The 20788-nt window shown below is 43.8% G+C and overlaps 1 protein-coding gene across 1 annotated transcript in view; it reads left to right on the top strand.

The window, feature by feature from the left end:
- Positions 1-20788, top strand: part of CAMK2G (calcium/calmodulin dependent protein kinase II gamma) — a 184688-nt gene that overhangs the window by 148810 nt on the left and 15090 nt on the right. The window contains exons 13-15 of the mRNA XM_019555533.1: positions 5802-5864; positions 10465-10505; positions 17612-17644. Coding sequence (XP_019411078.1) covers positions 5802-5864; positions 10465-10505; positions 17612-17644 — 137 coding nt within the window. The remainder of the gene's footprint in view (positions 1-5801; positions 5865-10464; positions 10506-17611; positions 17645-20788) is intronic.

The following is a 20788-nucleotide window of genomic DNA, read 5'->3' as shown; positions in this document are numbered from 1 at the left end:
TAGTAGACTCCCACCGTTGTGTCCCCCCTCATTTAATCTGGAGCATTTCAGTTCTCCATATACAGTCTCTTCTCCCTGCCTATTGCAAAGAAGTTGGTGAAAGTTGACTGTTTTCTTGTATTTGGCATAGCTGGAGTTTCTATACATGTAGATGGAAGTGAACCATAACCTGCAACATTGTTCCAATCTCTTCCTTCTGAATCTCTCCCTTTGCAATCCTTCCCACTTTGTATAGGCGCCATCCTTTTTTTCCTCGTTTTCTAGAGGAGTGTCACACAAGTGTGCAATAGGTTCTCCAGGCAGCATTCTCCCCTTTGATTCTCTCTTGCTGATTTTCCTTTTCAAAGCTGACCTTGTCAAGTAGTTCAAGTCAAGTAGTAATTTTGATCTGATAGAATATGACCTCTGAATTCTAAATATCTGTATTTTAAATACCTCTCTTCCTCCTGCCCATGGTTTTTTTAATTGGAGTTTTCAAAAGACGCATACAAAGCCGATATCTTTTCCATATCAACAATACCCAGCTAAAATGAACTATTTCTGTATGCTTGCACACTGCAGCTGCAAAGATTGAGACAAGCACAGGGACAGGAAAGAACCTTACAGCTGCTAAAGCTTTTCCATTCCATTAGAAATACAGAAGAAAAAAAATCAGTGTTTTCTGAAAGGAGAAATCATAAATTTGACTTCATATTATAATGCGTGTGTACATACATTTATTCATATATAAATATTCTTGAAGTTGTTGTGCACAAGCTTTTGGACCTTGACAATGGAACGAGGTGTTTTGTCTATCCTGATAGAAATGTCAGTCGTGCACACAAAGGCATCAGGTCATGGCATCTGTAAAGAGACGGTTCCATTGGTTGTGCTACCTGTTTTTGTTGTTAATCTGTCAGGCTTAGAATTGATTAATCACTGATCTTCAGATCAGTGTTTTTGTGACAGTTCCTGTAGCTTTTGTTTATTAAGTTGCAAATTTAATTGCCCATTTGATGTTCTTTCTTCAAAAGATAAGATTTGTTATAGAATTTTTGTGTCTAAAAGGGTTTTTTCTTCTTTTTTTTTTTTTTTCCCCAAAGATAATTATCTGGCTGCTTTTAAATTGGGAGATAGAACTGAGCTTAGACAGAAGTTCTCAGGAAAGGTCACCTTGGACTGGCATTTGCTGTGCCCCCTCTGTTAGGAATGGACATGTTCCTGATAAGCTCATGAACAAATTTTCCCTGCATTCCCTGTGCCAGGAAGGAGAGAGACAACTCTACTTCATGAAAATGTGCTGGTTCCCAACCTTCCTTCTCTTAACATCACTGACATTGTAACTGATAGCTAATCTAATGATGGAAAAGTGCTGTAGTGAACTCCTCCTTATGGATCTAAAATGTTGCTGGTCAGACTGGAGTTCTGAATGCCAGCCCGCTCTTTCATAGCCAGGATCTCTGTTAACTTAGGGTGCTGTGACCTTTAAACTATTCTCAATCTGTGGAATGTCAGGCAACTTGACAACCATTCTAGAGCAGTTGCAGATTAAGGCTTAATGCTGCTTCTCACCTGCACAACTGTGACTTGCCACTAGAAGGCCTGTTGAGCAGGAGTGTGGCTAGGAACCAGGACTTCCTCCTCTTAAAAAACAAAAAAAACCACACTCTAGACATTTAGCTTGGCAAGAGCCTGGAGCCTGGGGAAATGTGCCTCAATGGGTTCCGTGCTTTGCCATCTCATGGTTGCATTCTTCACATGAAGCTGCCAGCAGTCAACTGTGGCAACAGCATGGACCACTCTTTAAATGTATCAAGCTAAAGCTGTTATCAATTGTTTTGGTGGTCCCAGGGCTCTTTGTTCTATTCTGTCTTATATCCAGGTACCAAACTTCTGGGGGCTGCAAATGGACTTCCTTCTGAAGCTTGGTACATGAGCAGATAAACTCCAGACACTGGTGAAGTTGTCATCATGATCTTCAATCTCCATTTTCTGTGATATTTTTAGTGCTAAAAAAAGGTTGGGCTGTACATGCATTCATCCCTCCTGGCTGCCCAAGGCAGTTCTCCAGCCCAGGGGCTCTAAAGGGCTGGTCCTTGGGTCCCCCCACTTCTAAGGAAGCCCCTAGGGAAAGGGGCAGGCTGTCATTGGGCAGCAGTAACTGTTATGGAAAGGCACTCACCCTGGAGAGCTGGGAGAAGCGAGAACTGCTTTCCTTGTCCCCTCCTACCAATTGGGATCACCCTCTGAGTTACCCAGAGGGGTGCATGGAGTAAGGAGCAGTCTCCCATAGCCGGAATCCTTCTGGGGTTCCAGGAGGGCCCCAGCCATGGGCACACCTGTCTCCCACCCTGTGCATTCCTCTGGCATGATCCAGAGGGCTGCACAGGCTGGGGAGGATTCTCCTATAGCTAGAACTGTTCCAGGGCTCAAAGATGGTTTCTACCACAGGAGCATCCCAAAACAGGTTGGGCATGGGGGGTCCTCCTGCAGTGGAAACAATGTCAAAGCCCTGTAGTGGTTTCTAATGCAAATGCTTCTTACTCTTTGCATCCTTCCACGTCACCCCAGAAGAGTGTAAAGGGTGGGAGAGATGTTCCAGCCCCAGGAAAATGTCCTTCTACCCATCCTGCTAATGAGCTGATTGGTGGGGGAGGGCATTCTCCAGTGGTAGGAACTGTTCTGGAGTTCTGGGAGGGGTCTACTTGCTGGAGAATGCCCCACATTTCATGCACCTTCTGGGTCACCCAGGAGGGGTGTATGGGGTGAGAGGCAGAGGCAGTGGAGCTGGACTGTTCCCAGCTGTGGGAGATGGCTCCTATCTATGCACAGCCTAATTCCCTGGTCTGGACTGTGGCAGAAGGTAGATGCCTGGAGCTTGAACCTTCCCAGGACAGTTCCAGCTTGGGGGAATGCCCTCCTACCCCACCCTTGTGTGGTTCTGGGAGGACCTGAGTTTGTGCAGTGGCTGGGGGCATAGGCACATTGGTAGGATCTCCACAAAGTGCCTTCACAGCTTGCCCATGAATAGGCCATCAAGGTGCCAGTACTCTTTCCTCCCTTTCATTTGGAGGGGGGAGAGCAGAAGACTGTCGTATACTAGGTATCCTCAATACCCAAGAGATGCGTACAGCCATTCAAGTTGGTGTGGGAAGGGAGAGATTGACATTGCTTGGAGAGAAAGCTCTTCTTGCAGAGGGGCCAGTTCTCTTCCACAAGAAACTCCTTGAATGGTTGTACATTCTCTTTTTGTACAGGAGAGGTTTCTCTTGGCACAGGTGTAAGTCCTGTATATGACTTTAGATATCATGTGCCCAAGAATAAATGGGGAAGGAATTCTAGCAGAGCTGTCAACATGTTGGGCTGTTGGAGGAGTCTCTGCTACTTGTGCTGAGTCACCAGATTAACCTTGCTGGCTGTAGTTGAGCTCTTGACAAATAGTGTGCATTTAATCCATCAAAGATAAGGAATATTTTTTTCCTTTCAAAGTCTCTCATAATTTGATTAGGAGCTAAGCTTTCATTTCACAATTTTTTTCTGCTACTTCTCTATAGCAACTTTCAGACTACTTTGTATGTCTGAGAGTCTTCTGTCATCTTCTGGTTGCAGGTAGGAGGTCTGCGTGCTGTTTCAGAGAGGAAGGAATGCATCCTCTCCTAGCAGTGTAGCAAACCTTGCTTTTTGGAGCCCTCTTTAGTAGCTTTTTTTGAGGGAGGATGATGGTAAATCTAGATGTGTTTAGAATTTCATATGTCTGCAGTCAGGAAAACCATGTTATCTGATTGAGGTGAAGATCTGTTGTATTGTTTAGTTGCTGAATGCCTGTAGTCCTGAAACTATGACCTACCTTTTGTGTGTAGCTTTGAGACTTGGTCATTAAAGCTCATGTAGCTAAATAGCTATTTCTTCTTATCACAATTTGACAAATAACAAAATGCTGTCTGTTTCTCTTCTCAAGAGGTTCCTTCATCTTTGCTTGTTCAGACTCCCCTCCTGTCATTGAGTTGAGATATAACACTAATCCTGTGTAAGGTGGTGGACTCGTTTTTAATACCTAAGTGAGAGTTTACTCTGCTTGTTGCTTCTCAAGGTCTTATTTCTGGACAAGTTGATAGCAGAACAAGACAGTTGCACATGCTAAACCTATAAGGATCCATCCTCCTCAAACATTTCTTCCCTTCCTTTTAAAAAAAAAAAAAAAAGGACTTTAGAACTGTGGGGTAGCAGCCTCTTTTCTCCTTCCATCTTTAGTATGCCCCTTGGTAGTAGTATTAATGCTCTTCGGATTTGCAACTCTTATTTTGGAGGGGTACTACCCAAAGTGGCATATGTTTATTTACTGGGTTATGAGATGGCAAGTTGCTTGCTCCCAAAGTTGTCTTGGCCAATTCCTTCAGACCTTTCAGGTGATTTTGTTTCAAACGTAGAGCTCATTTAAGTTACCAGTAGCCTTTTTCTTTTTGATTGCTTCGGGTAGAATCTGTAGACACAAATAGGTTACGTGCTATTACATGGAGTTAACTGAAGACTCTCCTTCTCAAACCACCCTCTCTTTCCTCCTTTTTTTCTTTTCTGTCTATGTTGACCACAGCAGGAGGTTTTGTGGTAGCATGTTGGGAAAACTGGATCTTCATGCCTCTTTGTAAATGTGGCTGCATGCTTTCGTAGCATTCAGGCATCAAGATGTGGCCAATTTTGACTGCTTCCTTTTTGGAAAAGTTGGTCCTTGCACCAGAGCATGCAATTCCCAGAAGTGTTCTTCTGTGCAGAAATTATAGTCGACCATTTCTGTTGTAGGTGACTGGTATAACTTTTTCATTCTAGCTTCTGGTGTCATACAAGGTAATGGAGTGCATGTGTATTCACTCCATACATATAAAAAATCAAGCCTAGATGGGGGTGAGTGGCCCTGTTAAATATTCATGAAAGTGGTACTAATCCTGATGAACATGGTAACTTTTTCTTTATCTTATCAGTGAGTACCAGCACTGGACAACATTTACTGAGCTAAATTTCTGAGTTTATAATCCAGTAAATAGATGGGAGACTGGAAGATCCCAGGCCAACCCAGTATTTGTACCTTTGGGGTCATCTACATTGCTGTATAGTGTTCACTGACTTCATGACACATGGAGAGATCCAAAAAAAATCATCATCAAGTTACAATCCAATAAATCAGGTTTTTTTTCCCTAGCCTTGAGTATAAAGGACTTGTTGCAGTTCTCTCACATGGGATATGCTGTACTGACAGGGTCTGACTTTCTTGAAGCACCCCTGAGTTCAGAGCTTTTCTATCACAAACACCCATGCATTTGGGGGTGAGACTTCCAGCATGTCAAGGGTTGATTTGTGTAGGTCACTCTATCATGGAGTTTACTTATTCCTGCTGTGTTTTGTTCTAGTTAAGTATGTGACTTCAGAATTAGATTTTGATGCGATTGGTAGCCTCCTCCAATATATCCTTCAAAGCACTCTGATGTAAGCCAGTTACTCTTTAAATGAACAAAAGTAAGACCAGAGTTGACTATTACTTCCTTCTGGCTGAGCTGACCTCAAACCATAGCTGCAAACCCTTCCTCATAAACTCTTCTTTAATCTAGATCCATGGCTTTCCAAATTTCATTCCTGTGTCGTAAGAACCCCTCACCCAAGATCCGTCTCTGTAATTCTGTTACTTTTTGCCCTTCACACAGGGTAAAAATAATCTTATTTTCTTTCTCCCACCTTTTAACACTAATTTACTTGCATCTTACTCTCTCGTTGCTGGTTGGCCTCTGTTGCTTTATTACTGCTCCTCCCACTGAATGATTCTATCCAATCAGTTGGCAGGCAGAGCTCGGCACCTGCTTCAGCCACCAAGAGTGCTGCCGGCCTGGCTGAGCAAGGTACGTGGCATGAGTTGTCCTGTCTCCTGAGTGCCTGAACCCAGCCCACCCACCCACTCACTGCCAGTAGAAACTAGCATGCCAATGTTTGCACACCCAGTAAGACCTCATCCATGCTTGCTGGCTGAGAAATTGGCATGCACAAAATTTCATCTAACCTGGAACCATAACCATGGTGAATTTACTGAATTACTAACCAGAACTGCATGCTGGACACACATAGGGTCCTGCAGTGAACCAGCACATGAGATTTGAGAGGGGACAGCTGGATTTAATGAAGTTAGTGCCTGAAACCTTGGCGAATGGGAGTAACCAGATTAGTTTAAGCAATCCAAATATAGCACCTTTAAATGCTCTTTTGGAAAGCTCAAAGGAGCTTTGTTTGTGTGTTCTCTCCAGAACCTTCTTGTACTGTGATGAAACGCATAGATCAGTGTTACCCTTCAGTGGCCAGTTGTTCTGAACTAATCCGTTACTACGTTCTGTGATGACTTGGGACAGGTTTTCCCTCCATTTCTGTTTTTTCATCTGATACGAATTCAGACTTTGGAGGGACCTGGTTCACTGTTCTTAGTACAGCAGAGGTGTGAGGGATATGACCTGTAGGTCATGTCTGGACAGTGGAGCCATATCATTTGGCTAGTGAGGCCAGCAACTTGATGGCGCAAGGAACAACAACCACAAGTCAGAAATTTTTGGTGAGATGAGTCAGCTGCCAGTGCTGTGGGAGCTGTGGCAATTAACGTGGCCAGGATTATCATAAAGCAAAGAGAAGGTGTTTCACTTGCTTTCCTGTCAGGCATTCAGTAATTTCCCTGTATTCCCCCAAACGAGAAGTTTAAGTAATCCATTTAAAAAACAAAAACAATCACACATCCCTTCCAATGAAGCAATTCAAGAACATACACACTGAACGACTGTTCTCGAGAAGAGAGCAAGAGGAACTTTGAGTAGGGTAGTCAGGGAAACCATCCACAACTTGTTTGGTGGTAGTATTTTAGTCCCATATAAAAACTCCCCTTTCATCACCTCTGGCATATCTGGAGTGAAGTCGCCAGCAATAAATAGTGGACAGTTTTAGGGATTTTTGACTTGGCCAGGTTTGTTAGAGGGGCTAGTTTAAATTTTCTTCAAAGGCTGAAAACTAGATGTGCCTCAGGGTTGGGAGTGGAGAAGGAGGAAAAGAGTATTTGTACTCTTCAGGAAGAACATCTTGTTAACTCAGACATGGAAGAGCACTTTAAGCTGCAAACATAGTGCATGGATGCCCTTGTATTGCTACAGCATAAATTCACATAATGAAAGGGTTTTGTTAATTTCTTAATCATAAGAATAGTTAGGATTGTCATGAAAATGGATATACTGTCCATATCCTGTGCCTGGTAAACTGTAGAACAGAAATGCGAGACCATTCTCTAAATCTCAGTGGGCAACCCTTTACAGTCCCTGGATTTTTCCTACTCTGTCTCCTCTTTGCAGAGTGGAATGTTTGGTGGTGTTGTCTCTGGAGTTTTTAAATACACTTCTCATTACAGCCAGTTTTGTCTATGTGTTGCTAGCTGTAGAAATCATACCCACTGCCTCTTTGCTTGGTAATGTGTACAGATTGACCAGTGAGTAAACCTGCATCTGTCCTTCCCATCGTTTAGTATATTTGCCACCTTTTTGGTGTTTGAATGCATTTTTTAGACTCTCCCAGTGTCCTTACAAATCTTATTATGGGGTACGAGCTTAGTGAGCAGCACGTTGAATTTCTTTCTGCAGTGCTGGGTCACCCGCTGATAGGGCTATACTAAGCTTTGGTAACTGATTCAATTCGAAGGAGATTCGGCCCCATTTGGCGGCTGAATCTCCAAATCCAAATTGAATCAGGAGACCCATAATCTCTCCAAATTGAATCAGAAGCCTCTGATTTTGATTCAGATTGATTCAACGATTCAACCATAGACACAGCTTTATATATTTGGGGGGGGGGGGGGTTTCTATGTACCCCAGGGTACCAGGTGCAGCTAATAAACACTGAGTTGGCAGGGCAGAGTAGACCACTTCCAGGTCCACCACCAAGCACATGGGGGGACCCCCCTCCACACTCCCATGGGACACTCCATCTACCTCACCATCTCGGTGTTCACGAGCCACACCTAGTACCTCAAAGTACATAGGAAAAAACACATAAAGCTGCATCCATGGCTGAATCGCTGATTCTCCGAATCGGAATTGAATCTTCAGATTTGGCTTAATAGAATCAGGACAGCGATCCAAATCAGCTAATCAAATCACTGCCCCCCGAATCAGGCCAAATCCAAATTGAATACTGCCCACTTCACACAGTATTCCCTACTACTTGGATTGTTGGTGCAGCACTGAGATTTCTGTGGGTACCTTGGGCAGGAGCAGGGAGGCTTTCTCTTGGAACTCTGGCTGGCATTACAGGGTATAGGGTCAGGGGGGAGGCTGAATCGATAGTACTAGTGTAACTTTTGCAGGGCATTTTACCTGTGGCTTCAGTGCAAAGGTAAATGTTAACTTTCATGGGAAGCTAGGAAGAGTTTGAAGTATCGTTTGACTTCCCAGCATGTGCCTAGGCCCCTGGACATGAGGCAGCAGCATAGCCCTGCTCCAATTTTGTATTAATCTTTATTGCTTGGTTATTCGTGACATTTGGGAAATTGCAGAATCTATGATTCTAGTGACATTTGCTTCCTCCAAGATGTAGCGGCTTGTGTTTTTAAAGCAGCAAACGTTTCCTAATCAGAAAGCAACTGCCTCAACAAATGTTTTGTGAGTTAACTTGAAACATGTAGAATCCCTCTGAGCTCCACATTTGCCTTCAGACTCATGCTGTTTTCACTCCATGGAATGGAATTGCCCCCTGCTCCCACACTGGAAGCATACGCAGTGCTCAGGTGGGGAAGGATATTTCTCAGATTCTCTCCTGTGCTGGTTTAGGGTAAATATATACTCAGCAGGAATACCACTGCCAGGCAGCTGGTTGTCTGAGTCTGACATTAAACCCTTTAGCTGCAAACCTGTCCTCATAAACATTGGTTTTCATAGATTTATTTATCTGTGCTGTGGAACTGTGTTTTGGCACAACCGCTTTGACCTACTATGCAAAGCGCATCTATGCACTGCTTAAAACTGTCATTGTTCTAGTGCCTTCTTGACTTCCTGAAGCACTGCCCCATTGTGCCCCTATTACCTTCTGGGAACAGGAATTGCAAGGAAAATTCCAGTCACAAGGTGCTGTGCTGGGGTGGAATTAGGAGAACCAGCTCTGTATTAACAAGTAACATGCTTGTGGTGCTTTTTTTCATCTTGGAAAACAGCTATTGTCTACACTGAGCTAAAAGACCTCAGCCCAGGTGTTATCCCACCACCATAACTGATGTTCTAGGTTGTCTACCCATGTGTGGGGAAGGGAGACAATATGTATGGACTTAGTTACATAGGTATTGCATGCCCAGGCTGCATATTACAAAAACAGATGCATTAATGACTTGCATTTAGGCACCTAGGTCTGCTGAGATACCAGATAGATGGAGAATAATCTGATCTGGCTCCTAGTGCCCATTAGTGTTAATGGAACTAAACATTTTTCAGCAACTGCTCAGAAAAAGCAGGTGCCTCAAGTGCACTTCCTGCAAAAGAAATGGCAAAAGTTGGCCACAGTGTACATGAGGACACACTGACATATACATAGAGGCTGGAGGCAGGCCACCTATTATTGACAGCTATAATCACCGTATCTTTCCTATAATAAATCAAATAGTCCCAATATGCATACTGGCATGCATACATATGCATCCTGTGGTCAAACACCTACGTGCTTTTGCTAAGTGTTACACATGCACGTGTGTGCTTCATTCTCTCTCGTGTGCACTGTCACTTGCCTCTCCAGGTATATATGAGTCTGTTTCAGTTGTAGCACTACATGTTTAGACCAAGTATGCTAGAGCATCTGTATCCTTCAGTGAGGAAATTCTGCCACCTTGGTTATCTTTTTTTACAGCCTCCCATAACAGCTGGCAGCATTGCCTTCCCTTCTCCTCCCCCACCAAACTCCTCAGTCCCTTGCTGCTATGCCAGATGTTCCCCAGGCTAATTTTGGACTCTGGCAGTGATTACGAAGGCTCTGTGTTATCAGTCCCCCTTTTCATAAATAAAGTCTGTTATGTAAATGGATGTACTTGAGGGCAAATCTGTCCGACTACAAGGATCTGACAGAATCCTTCAGCTTTCTCTCTGTGACCCCTGCCACATCTGGACAAAGCTGGTATGTGAGTAGAGTTATTGAGGTAAAACCGCCTCAGGAGCTCTGTAGCCCTATTGGAGACTGGATTTCTGAGTTGTGGAGGGTGGGAGAGTTGCTGGCTGAAAATGGAGCATTTTTTTAGAAAATATAGGCAGTCTTGATGGCAGTAACAGCACAAGAATTGAAGACAGACTCAGCCTGGACTTTATCACTCTTGTTGTTAGAAAGCAACATTAGTAGGGGGCCTTCCCCTCGAATTCTCCTGTGATTTTGAGTAGAGGGGAGGGGGAGGGACAAAGATCTGAAAAGTAACCCCTGACCTGCTTTTCCTGTTTCTCTTGGCAGCTGCCAAAAGTCTATTGAACAAGAAGTCAGATGGAGTAAAGGTAAGTTCCAACTTTTCTAAATCACCTCTTTCTGCCTGTTTACAAGCAGGCAACTTGTCTCTTTAGTGCTTCTCCTTCCCTCCCCCTACCCCATGAAGCCACAGAAATATAACTTCTCTCTGAAGAGCCACTTGTTCTGCAGCCACGAGATCAGATTCCCACCAGCAAGGCACTTCAGAAGTATTTCCTCTTCACTTCTTGGGTACTGGCTGTCTCTAGAGGCAGGCAGCTCCATTTACAGACCACAGATTGCCTCTGATGTGGCACATACATGCCTCTGACCAGCCTTGTGATGATCCATTCAGTGTACTTGGATGAAGCAGCCTAGCAGAGCCTATGGAAATCTCCCTGCCTTGCCCTGTGGACAGGGGCTTGGGGTGACAGGGAGGGTGAGTGCTAGCCTTTGTATATCTATGAGAAGTTGCTGTGAAGGCAGAAAAAAACATTAGTCTGAGTGACAATGTTCCAAGTACAGTATTCCCCACCCACCTTCTCATTCTAAAAACTCCTATGCTTCGAAGGTGGGAGGGGAGATGGAATTATTTTTCCCTAGTTTACTATATGTACTAGGGAACTATGTACTATCAGTCTTCAGGGTCAGAAAGGAGCCATACCAACGGGTGTATGATAACTAATGATGGCTACTTGTACTTGGTAACTGGCTGTGTAGAGCAGGGATGGGTAGAGCATTTGGGTGGTCTTGTAGAAATTCCCATCTTCTTGACTGTGACACTCCTCTTTTCTGGAAGAGATTGGTGGGGATTGTTTCTCTGGTTCGCTATGCATGCACCTTCAGCCAACACCAAGCCTTTCTATCCTCAAGTCTCTCCATGTTTTACCTTGTGATAGTCTTTATGCTCTGATTGCTGGAGGTTGTGACATACACATTGAGGGAACCATCATCCTATTATCTCCTATTCTCTGAGCTTGTTGTGCAAGTGGTGAGGCTTTGATTCTGGAAGGTGGTTTGGGAGAGTTTGTGGCTATGCATTTACCTCTGTTTCTGTAGTATAGGGGTGTTTAGACTTACCTGGCCCATGGGCCGGATGAGGGTCTCTAGGTTGATATGCAGGCCAGACTGGGACCAACCACCTGTGCAGCGCCTGCAGCACTGCAGACAGCCTATGCACCACACAGCACATGCCAGCCTCAGGCTTGCTGTGCTGCATGGATGACGTGGGGTCAGGACGAGGCATGTTCTGCCGACGGTGTATGGGCTGACCCGGTCCTGCGTATAGCACAGGGTTGACATGGTATTGCACTGCATGTGATGAAGGCAGCATGCAGGACCAGTCCAGCAAGTTACCATGGCTTGATCCAGACTGGCCCTGGAGCCAACTCTCAGGGCATCCAGCACAAGTCCTAGACCAGCCTCCTCCATTGTATGCAAGGTGTATGTCATGACTTTTGGAGCTGCATACTCTCCCTCTTCACAATGCCCATGACTTCAGCAGGTCTTCTCTTCAACCAGCTGCAGGCTTTTGGCCTTTCCATTAGCACTCTCCAGTAGGGTGCAGTTGCCACACTTCATTAGTTGCATGTAACTTATGTCCCCTTCTCAGACCACCATCATCTTGGGGCTCCTTGGGTCACATCAGGGCTGTGGCATAGGCTGACCAGCAGTGGGTGCCATCCCATTTACAGTCCCACTTAAAAGTAACCATCCTTACACCCACCAACCCCCCAAATTTAATCCAACTGCTACACTGACTACATCCTCTGTAAGACGAGCATGGTTGTCAGTGCCATGGGAAGTGTGACCCGTGAGGCTGGCTGCTGCTACTTGTTTGGTGAAGTGTTGTAATTTTAGTCACACTAACTTGGTCATCTTAGCCAGTTTCAACAACTGATCTGAGCTGGTGACTGGGACTGGTCAAAAGAATCAAGGTTTGTATTCTAGTAAGGGATTCCTCTTTTTCCCCACTGTAGTAAGGATCAGCACAGAAGGTGTAGCTGTACACAAAACCAAAGAGAATTGGGCTGAACAAAAGTAAAGTTTCAGTATTTGGTATGGTGAGGTTAAGGGTGCAGACCTCACCTCCAGGGCTAGTTCTGTATAACAAAGGGAAGGTTCCAAGTGTCTTTTGCTTTACATATTTTGATAATGTTGTGGTTTGCTACAGTAACTAACAAGGGAGCACCTCATGTGAAAGAGCAGTGAAAACCTCAAAAGAACTTTTAAATATGCCGGTCCTTGAAATCAGCAGGGCTCAAACCACATGCCTTCTGTGAACAAAGGACCTAAAGATCATGTAGAAAGTTTGGTTATACAAACATTACTTTGTCATGTTGTTTATGGATCATTGGATAAAACAAAATAAAAAGACCAAAATCCAACTTGACTGCACAGCTAGTAATAATTGCTTCAGGTAAGTATCTTGGGGAGCAGGTTTTAGGTTTGTTAACAGTAAATAACTTTTAGCATTATGGAGCACATTTCCAACCTTAACTCAGGAGACATGTTCCATTTTGTTGCTTTGTGGTGTTTTGGAACCTCGATCACTGGGAATGCTGTAAGCATGTAAAAAGTGAGTCCCTGCCTCATAAGTTTACAATTTAAATAGGTGATTGGTAGAAAAGGAAATGGAGACCCAGGTAAATCGACTTGCTTAGAACTGTACAGCAGGCAGGGACGAAGTGGAAACGGAACCCAGTCTTCAGTGTCCCAGTTTACTTTATTGTCCACTGGATCAAGCTGCCTTTCATGAGTGACTTGATGCCCACATCAGTGCCATGAAGAATGGCTTTTTTCCCACCTCCCTTGAAACCCTAAAATAGTCACTGAAATAATGACACCTTGTGTAAGGTTAACGTCTATAGTGGACTTAATGTGTAAGAGCATTCTTGTCAGTACTGTGCTATTGTGAGAACTCCATGGAAATGGTTGCAGTAGAAACTGTTTGAGCCCAAGTGGCTTCCCTATAATAGAAACTACTCTTGTTAACCTGATTAGTGTTACTATTTATTTCTTATAAAATCTTTCAGCTTGTGTTGCCTTTTCTGGTATTGCTCGGAATGATTTATACCTGACATCTTTAGTGTTACTTCTGTTGTGACGTAGGGGTGATGATTCATAAGGATATTTTCTGTGTGCTGCCCACTTCTGTTTATTGTTACCCAAGGCAAAATTTCTCTTCAGATTCCAGTGCAGATAATTTACTCTCCTTGTTATGAGATTAATACCTAAATTCTAACCCAAATACAGAAAGCAGAACTTTAGTGAGGAGGAATCCTTGGGGATGTGAGAATAAACTTCCCTGCATTGCTTTGGGGGAAAATGTTATTGTTTTCACCACAGTAGTTCCAGAAATTGTGAAAACCTTTGATATAATGAATGATCAGTGGCAGCTAACTTCCTCACTGATAGAGAAAACATTTACAGGGTAGGAGACAAGTTGTTTTTGGTGTTTTGGGTTTTTTATCAGGCAGGATAAGTGGCCCACCACCTGAAAAAATTGCCCACCCCTGTTTATAAAGTGATGGGTCTGTATGGTAATACTATACCTATTAGCTATAGCAACAAACCTTTTTGGTATGTCAGAAGTAAACCTTCCTAGCCTTTTAAATTCACCAACTTTGTCTCTCCCTTAGAACCTCTCCCTGTTGCTACTTTTCCACCTTTTAAAGGTTTGTTCTCATATTCAGGACCCTTCACAGGTCTTCCCTTCCCTGCCATAACCAATGTTGTCTCTTACCCACATTTGCTGTCCCTTGCACCATCCAATCCATCAGAGACTTTTAGCTGTAAGTGTCCACACTCTGCTGCTTCCATATATCCTGTCCTGAACTGGTCCTGAGTTCCAGTCTCTCCATCAAATCTCTTCTTGATGCATGCCCTTTCCATAAGACCTGTTAAGAAATTTGTAGAAGATTGTCACTACAGTGTAAGGTTGAGCTTTTAAAATATCTTTGTGTGTACCCTGAGCATTTTTTCTGGACGTTTTACCTAGCTCCCACTATTGCTGTCTGTCCCTTTTCTCTGCCTGGTCTGGTTTCTTTCAAGATCTTTAAGATCTTTGGGGTAGAAAATTTCTTGCATTGCACATAATTCAAAGGAACTATGTGATCAGTGTGGACTCTGAGGTTAAGCTGAATAATTCTGGTAGAATACTTTTTAGCATGTCTTAGTATTTGATAAGAATAGTTACAGCTGTTGCTGTCATGAATAGTTTGTTTGTTTCTTTTTCTTTTTTTGGCTTAGAAACATTTTTCCAGTATTTGTAAATGCAGCCTTTGATTGAAATTAAGCTCAAAGAAACATTCTTGGCTATAAAGCAGTTAATCTTTCAATTTTTATATTATCCGTTATTATATGAGGTTTTCCTTGAGTAACCGTCCTAGTTACTTTTTGAATAGTTGTTCTCATAGTTTTATCTAGGTGAGTTTTAAGGGTAACAAGCTCATCTGGCCCTCTGGATCAGACCTACTAACAATTTCCTCCTCTCTCCGCTCAGGTTGGGCCAGGACACTTACTTAAGTGAGTGCTGTAGGTAGTGCAGTCCGGGACCCAACCCCAGGGAATGCGCGTCCTGGCCTCTGCATGTGGGGTGGATCCAGTACAGCATGGGGGTCAATGAGGTAGCACTGGGGGCCAGATTGTGGGGCTCCATGGATCATATCTGGCCCACGAACTGCATGTTTGACACCCCTGAGTTACATGGTCGAGATATTTAATTACAGCATTTGAGGTAGGCTGTAGACTACCTATTTGACTACCACAAAGATCCTATGCTATTTAAGGAAGGGTTATTTGGCTTTTTCAGGAGAATTGATCCTTAATGGTCTCCAGGGAAGCTGAATTTATCTACAGTTCCTATCTGTGTGCTGAAGACTGTTGCAAGAAGCAGGAGAAATGCCTGTAAATAGAATGCATATCATCTTGGTCTGCTGGAAATGCTCTTTCACACTTGGACAATTTTTTGTGGCTGCATTAGGCTGGAATTGTTTCCATGGATGTCAGATGCTATTATCAGTTGGTTTTGTGGTGTTAAGTATATTTTGACTTCATTTATTTTTTCTTTTGTTGTTGTTAAGTTCTTATTGGGTACAGTGTGTAGTACACAATCGCATGAGACCCAGGGTCATCTTGAGCATTTGACTTTAATTGGTTTTCTTGTCACCTCTTACTGTCTCTTTTTAAAGTCTGTGTCCATTCAGTTCTTGCTGCCTGATGCCATTTTTCCTGTTGAATTGTCACACAGCATCCAAAACTTCTGAAGTTATTTCTAGCACGTTAATTTGTATTGAATGTAAGTTGTTCTTTTATTAAGTTCTAATTTGCAGGGAGCTTTACATTTCCTTTTTTTTTTTCCTTTCTTTTTCCTTTTTTTGGTCTGTGGTAATTTTTGTGCCCTTAAGTAATTCCTGAAAAGGACAGAGGATTATAGTAAGGTGGGTTTTGTGTTTTCTGAAGTAGTTGGATGACCCTGGATAGATATGAAACCTGATTATTTTGTTAACAGTTTTCATTAGGGATTTTTAACCCTGTTTAGTAGTTATCTTGATGATGCCAAATAGGCAGGGATTGAAAGGGATTGAATATCCTCCTCTCCTTCACCCTTTTTTTCCTTCTTATTTTGATACTTATCAGAAATGTGCTAAAACTGAGAATGAGATTTGATTTGTAGCAGCACCTTCCCTGCTGTGTCATTTTATGCAGATTTGACTCTCTTTATCCATATGCTTCCATATATTTGCAGAGGAGAATAAAGGCAAATGTTTGGGGAGCACGTCCTCTGGTGCTGTAAATTGTTATTTACACAGGCTCTAATTGAATCCTGACAGGTTGCACCAATGGAGGATTTCCTTTTGGGTTGCTGCAAATAGAAGCTGGTTGCCTTGATTCTGTTAACCCTAATCCTCATTGTCATGTGTTTTATGACAATCATTAGGTTGCTGCTGCTGCTGGCTTTCCAGTCCTAGCCCATCGCTTTCCTTTGAGTTGTGGAGTAGCAGCCTAAGATGAGACTAGGTTTGACTGGCTGAGTTAGCCAAAAGTAATTTCTCTTTTAAAGCCCATAGACTCTGGATGTGTGTGTGTGTGCTTGTGTGTGTGTGTTTACCTGAGCCAAAAGGAACTTTTGAAATTATCATCTTTCTTGGCAATGTCTAATGATCATAAATTGCAGCCCTTGAGGTGGTCCATCCAGTTCCAGCTCGTTTGGGAACAACTTGTAGAGATGCTAAATTGTCCTAGGAGAAGGCTACGGGAAGCACAGGAATATAGTGCAGACAGTGGCAAGTCCCCTACTATCTCTGTGAAGTGAATACAGGTTGGGCCATGTGTAAGCAGGTCTTCAACTTCCAAATGGATCAACATAACCAAGCGTAGGCCCAAAATAAGTCTGGAAGATTTCTAGTTTGAAATGGTTCATACACTATCTTGGCTGCTCCCAGAATCTGGTGAAGCAGCCTGAGCGTGACTGTAAATTGGGAAAGAAGGGAGGCAGTGTTTTGAGGACCAGTTTCTAATCCTCTCCTGAGTGTGAAGCTCCTAACATCAATTCAACTGAGAGTGCCTTTCACCTTTTCTGCCTCAGCCAGAGTACATCTCAATTCCCCTACCCCAACCCCTCCTTTGGTCTCCCCACTCTGTGCACATGGGAGACCCTACTCTTTTCTCTGCCCATAGGGGTGCCCCTCTCGCAATGCATTCCTCATCTCTGCCCTCTGAGTGTGTGGTTTGTACACCTATTTAGTTCTCTTGCCTGCTCCTCTGCCTGCCCTGCCTTTTTGGCTGGGAACACTGTTAGTTCCTTTGGTGTAGGTACATATGTGGGCACCCCTTTGCTTCTGGGCCCCTGGGCCTATATATTCCATCCATGTCTTGTGCCTGTGAGGAGTTTTTTTTTCCTTGTCCTCACATCTGTGCATGTGTGGATGTTTTCTATCCTTTCCCTCCCTGCGTGTGTATGGGTGACTCATTAATGCTGAGTGTTCTTTGAACCCTTTGTGCGCCTGTGCATTTCTGCTGCTATTGCTGCCCCCCCCGGAGTGTTGTTGGCAAGAGGGACCCTTGCTGGCTCACTAACGTGTGAATAGTTTCTGTGCTTCTCTTCTCATTTCCTCTCTCCCCTTCTCTTTCCCTCTCTCAATGGTGTGTCCAGAAAAGGAAGTCGAGCTCCAGTGTGCATTTGATGGTGAGCACCTCCCGTAAGCTGCCTGCGATTCGTGCATCCACCATTCTCATGCCATGCACGCTCAGCTTGTGCTCATCACCTTACATAGCATGTTTGGGGAGGGTGGTGAGATGGGGAAATCATGCACTTCAAAGGTCCATGTCCTCACAAAAAGGACCGTGTGATTGGTCAGACTCTGGCTAATCTCAGGTTCCCATTCTCTACAGAAAATTGGCTGCTTAAAATGCAGTTGAGCATTGCCTGCTATTGGTGTCTGATGCGGGGTGAGAAACAAATGAAGAAGGCAGTACCTCTCCTGGGATGGAGTGCGTGGTCTCTGCACAACAGATCTGTGCCTTGTCTGGACATGGGGCCTTGTCATTCTGTTGCAGAGGTGCCAAAAGAGGAGCAGGTGCTTTGCCTCGTTGGTGCTGTCATCCCTGGAGATAGCCCTGCAGTGTAGAACAAACTGGGAGTCGCTCCAAATATGGCAGAGGCTTCTGATGGGTCTCCAGCGTGCAAGGAACAAAGGTGCGGGCACAGCACCACCTGGTGGCGAAAACTGCCATTAATTTATTTTTGTTAGACTTCTGTATTGAAAAAGGTTTGTCAGAGCACTTATAATCCAAATCTCTGTTCTTTGGATCTCCATTTTGTTTCCTAGCATGATCAAGTGCCCCGTAACTACTCCCTCTTGCAATTTATCCATTCCCCTTTCATATATCCAAATGTGTTTGATATCCCTGGAATATACTGGAAAATGATGATTTATATTGATTTTTCAAGGGAGAAAAGAAAAAAACAGCCAGTGCCAAATTGTGGATTGATGCTACTGCCATTTGCTACTGTCCAGGTCACTGTTGTGAAGCCATGGGCAGTAACTAATGCGAAAGTATTCTTTGTATTCTGATTTGCTGGGTTGTGGTTCTTGCCACCTTCAGGTGGGAAGAAGACGCACAGTGTCACTAAAGGAGAGAAACTGGCTTCTCTGTTTCTACCTGTTTCTCCCCCTTTCATTGTCACTGTAAATTGTTACAAATAAGCAATAAGAGGTCACAAAGGGCTGCTTAGAAAGTCTTTTAGTGACATGTCACTTCCGGGGCAGCATTCCCTGATTTTTCCAGCCCCAGCTGTGTTAGATGTAAAGGTAGGAGGTTTTGTACAGGTCACCAAGCGCCGCACAGCCTAGCTCAAAGTTACATTTCTTTGCCTACTTTAAGGCAGCTGCAAAATGGAAACTAAATAGGTGTCTGTCTCGGGACAGTGAATTTTGAATAAATGACCAGTGAATGCTAGAAGTGTCCAGGTGGCTGGTGTTTGCTTTCCCGTCTTTCAGTGTATACCCCAGTGCTGTGATCACTGGTTGGTTCTCTCTTGCACCGTCCGTGTTGTCTGTGTCTGTCTGTCTGTCTTCTAGCACAGGAAGTACACTCAGTATCTGTGTCAAAATGAATTGCATCACAGATCTTCTGAATGGTCTGACACGGTCCTAGGTAAACTGCCTTCTTTTTAGAGTCAAGACCTTCTGTACTAGAACAAATCAGCTATGTTTCTTGCTCCCCGTTGATGTTAATGGTGAGGTGATGCATGTGTAAAATCCTGTGAGACTCGTATACACTCTGAGAGCCCATGTGTAGGATGATGGGCAGCTGGCTAAATGGTCACAGAGCAGGGGGACAATAAATGGGAGTCAGTAGATCTGGCACCTCCCATATGAAGCACATGGGTCAAGTTTCCTGTCTCCTTAGCTTGCCAACATTCCCTTTGCGGTGTTTTAGTACCATGCTACAAATCTGGGCAGGAGACGTGGAGGCACAGTCCCAGTCAAACTAGGGAGGATTGGTGGTTGCAGAAAAATGGGACAGCTCAGGTTCCACTAAGGAATGTGTATGTTTTGGAAGCTCCCATGGTGCAAAATTGAGTGAGGGAGATTGTCCTGATGGCAAGTGGGAAGTTGCAGAAAAGCTGACGCTGAGGGCCTCATCCTGAGGTGCTGAGTTCTAGCAATTTCTTTGGAAGCTTTTTAGATCGAACCCCTGGGATGAAATCTTTATTTGCCTTCTAGTCCTTTGTTGCTGAGCACACTTTAACTTGAGTCCAGCTTAGAATGTTCAATGTCATTTTTTCAAGCACCCTGTATCAATCCCTTTCTAGTATACTGAAGTGTAATGATGGCGTCCCTTGGCTGCTGAGCAGCACATGAATGAACCAGATTTAAACCCCCTTGAGATGCAGCTAGTAATTTCTAATAGATTGTAAAAGGCACTTTGGTTTGATGGCAGGAGGCAAACAAGATTCTCTATGGCCACGGTCTTGTTTGTGCCACAAAGCAGCTTGAAACTCGTTCTTTTAGGCTGCTTTGCCCCTTTTACCTTTATGTGTCTGGCACCATCAAGCTAGAAATGCACCCAAAGAGTGTTTGCCCTACTAGAAAGATGAAACGAGGCAGCTAATGAGATGTAAGGCATGTCATTTGTGAATGAAGATGTTCCTCCTTTCCCAGATTTTTAGGGATGAGCAGGTTTATCCGTTCTCTGGCTCTGTGGAATCTCTCTTTTTCTCTCTCTTTTTTTTTTTGGTTAAAAACAAACAAAAAAACTCTAGCAGCACATGGTGCCTATGAAGAGAAGCTGATACAGGCAGGGATGGATGCAGAATCTCATTTTAAGATCTGCTTCTAGTGGTGGATGTGTTCAAAATTTTCTTTGGACCTTTTCTTGTCATTCCTTGCATTGGTTGCTGGGTGCAGAGGGTTTTGATACATTGGGGGTTGGCCCTTGTTCTACTCTGCCCCAAAAGATAGGCAGACTGCCTACATGTTTTTGAGCTACAGTGAGCCTGATTTGTATCTTATTTTTTGGTGTTGGGTACAAGAAGAATGTTAAGGGGAAAGTGCTTCAGCAGCCAGTCAGGTCTTCTCTGTAAGTCAGATCTAGCCTGTTTTCCAGTGCATGGAGAAGAAGATTTGAATTTATGGATGGGGGAATGTACATGATGGAAAACAGCTTCAGGGCACCTCCTTCCTAACAAGACCTGGACTTTGGGCATTCTCTTAATTAAGCTGAGACATTTCCATGCTGCAAGTGTGGAGGAGAGTTGGTAACTCTGCTGCTTTTGTTGTGCTATGGGAGTGAAGAGAACAGCCTTTATCAACAAACTTCATAA

This window comes from Crocodylus porosus, unplaced genomic scaffold (genome assembly GCF_001723895.1).
Source record: "Crocodylus porosus isolate Cpor-Errol unplaced genomic scaffold, CroPor_comp1, whole genome shotgun sequence".
In the NCBI taxonomy this organism is placed as follows: Eukaryota; Metazoa; Chordata; order Crocodylia; family Crocodylidae; genus Crocodylus; species Crocodylus porosus.
This window is presented reverse-complemented; position numbering and strand designations above follow the sequence as displayed.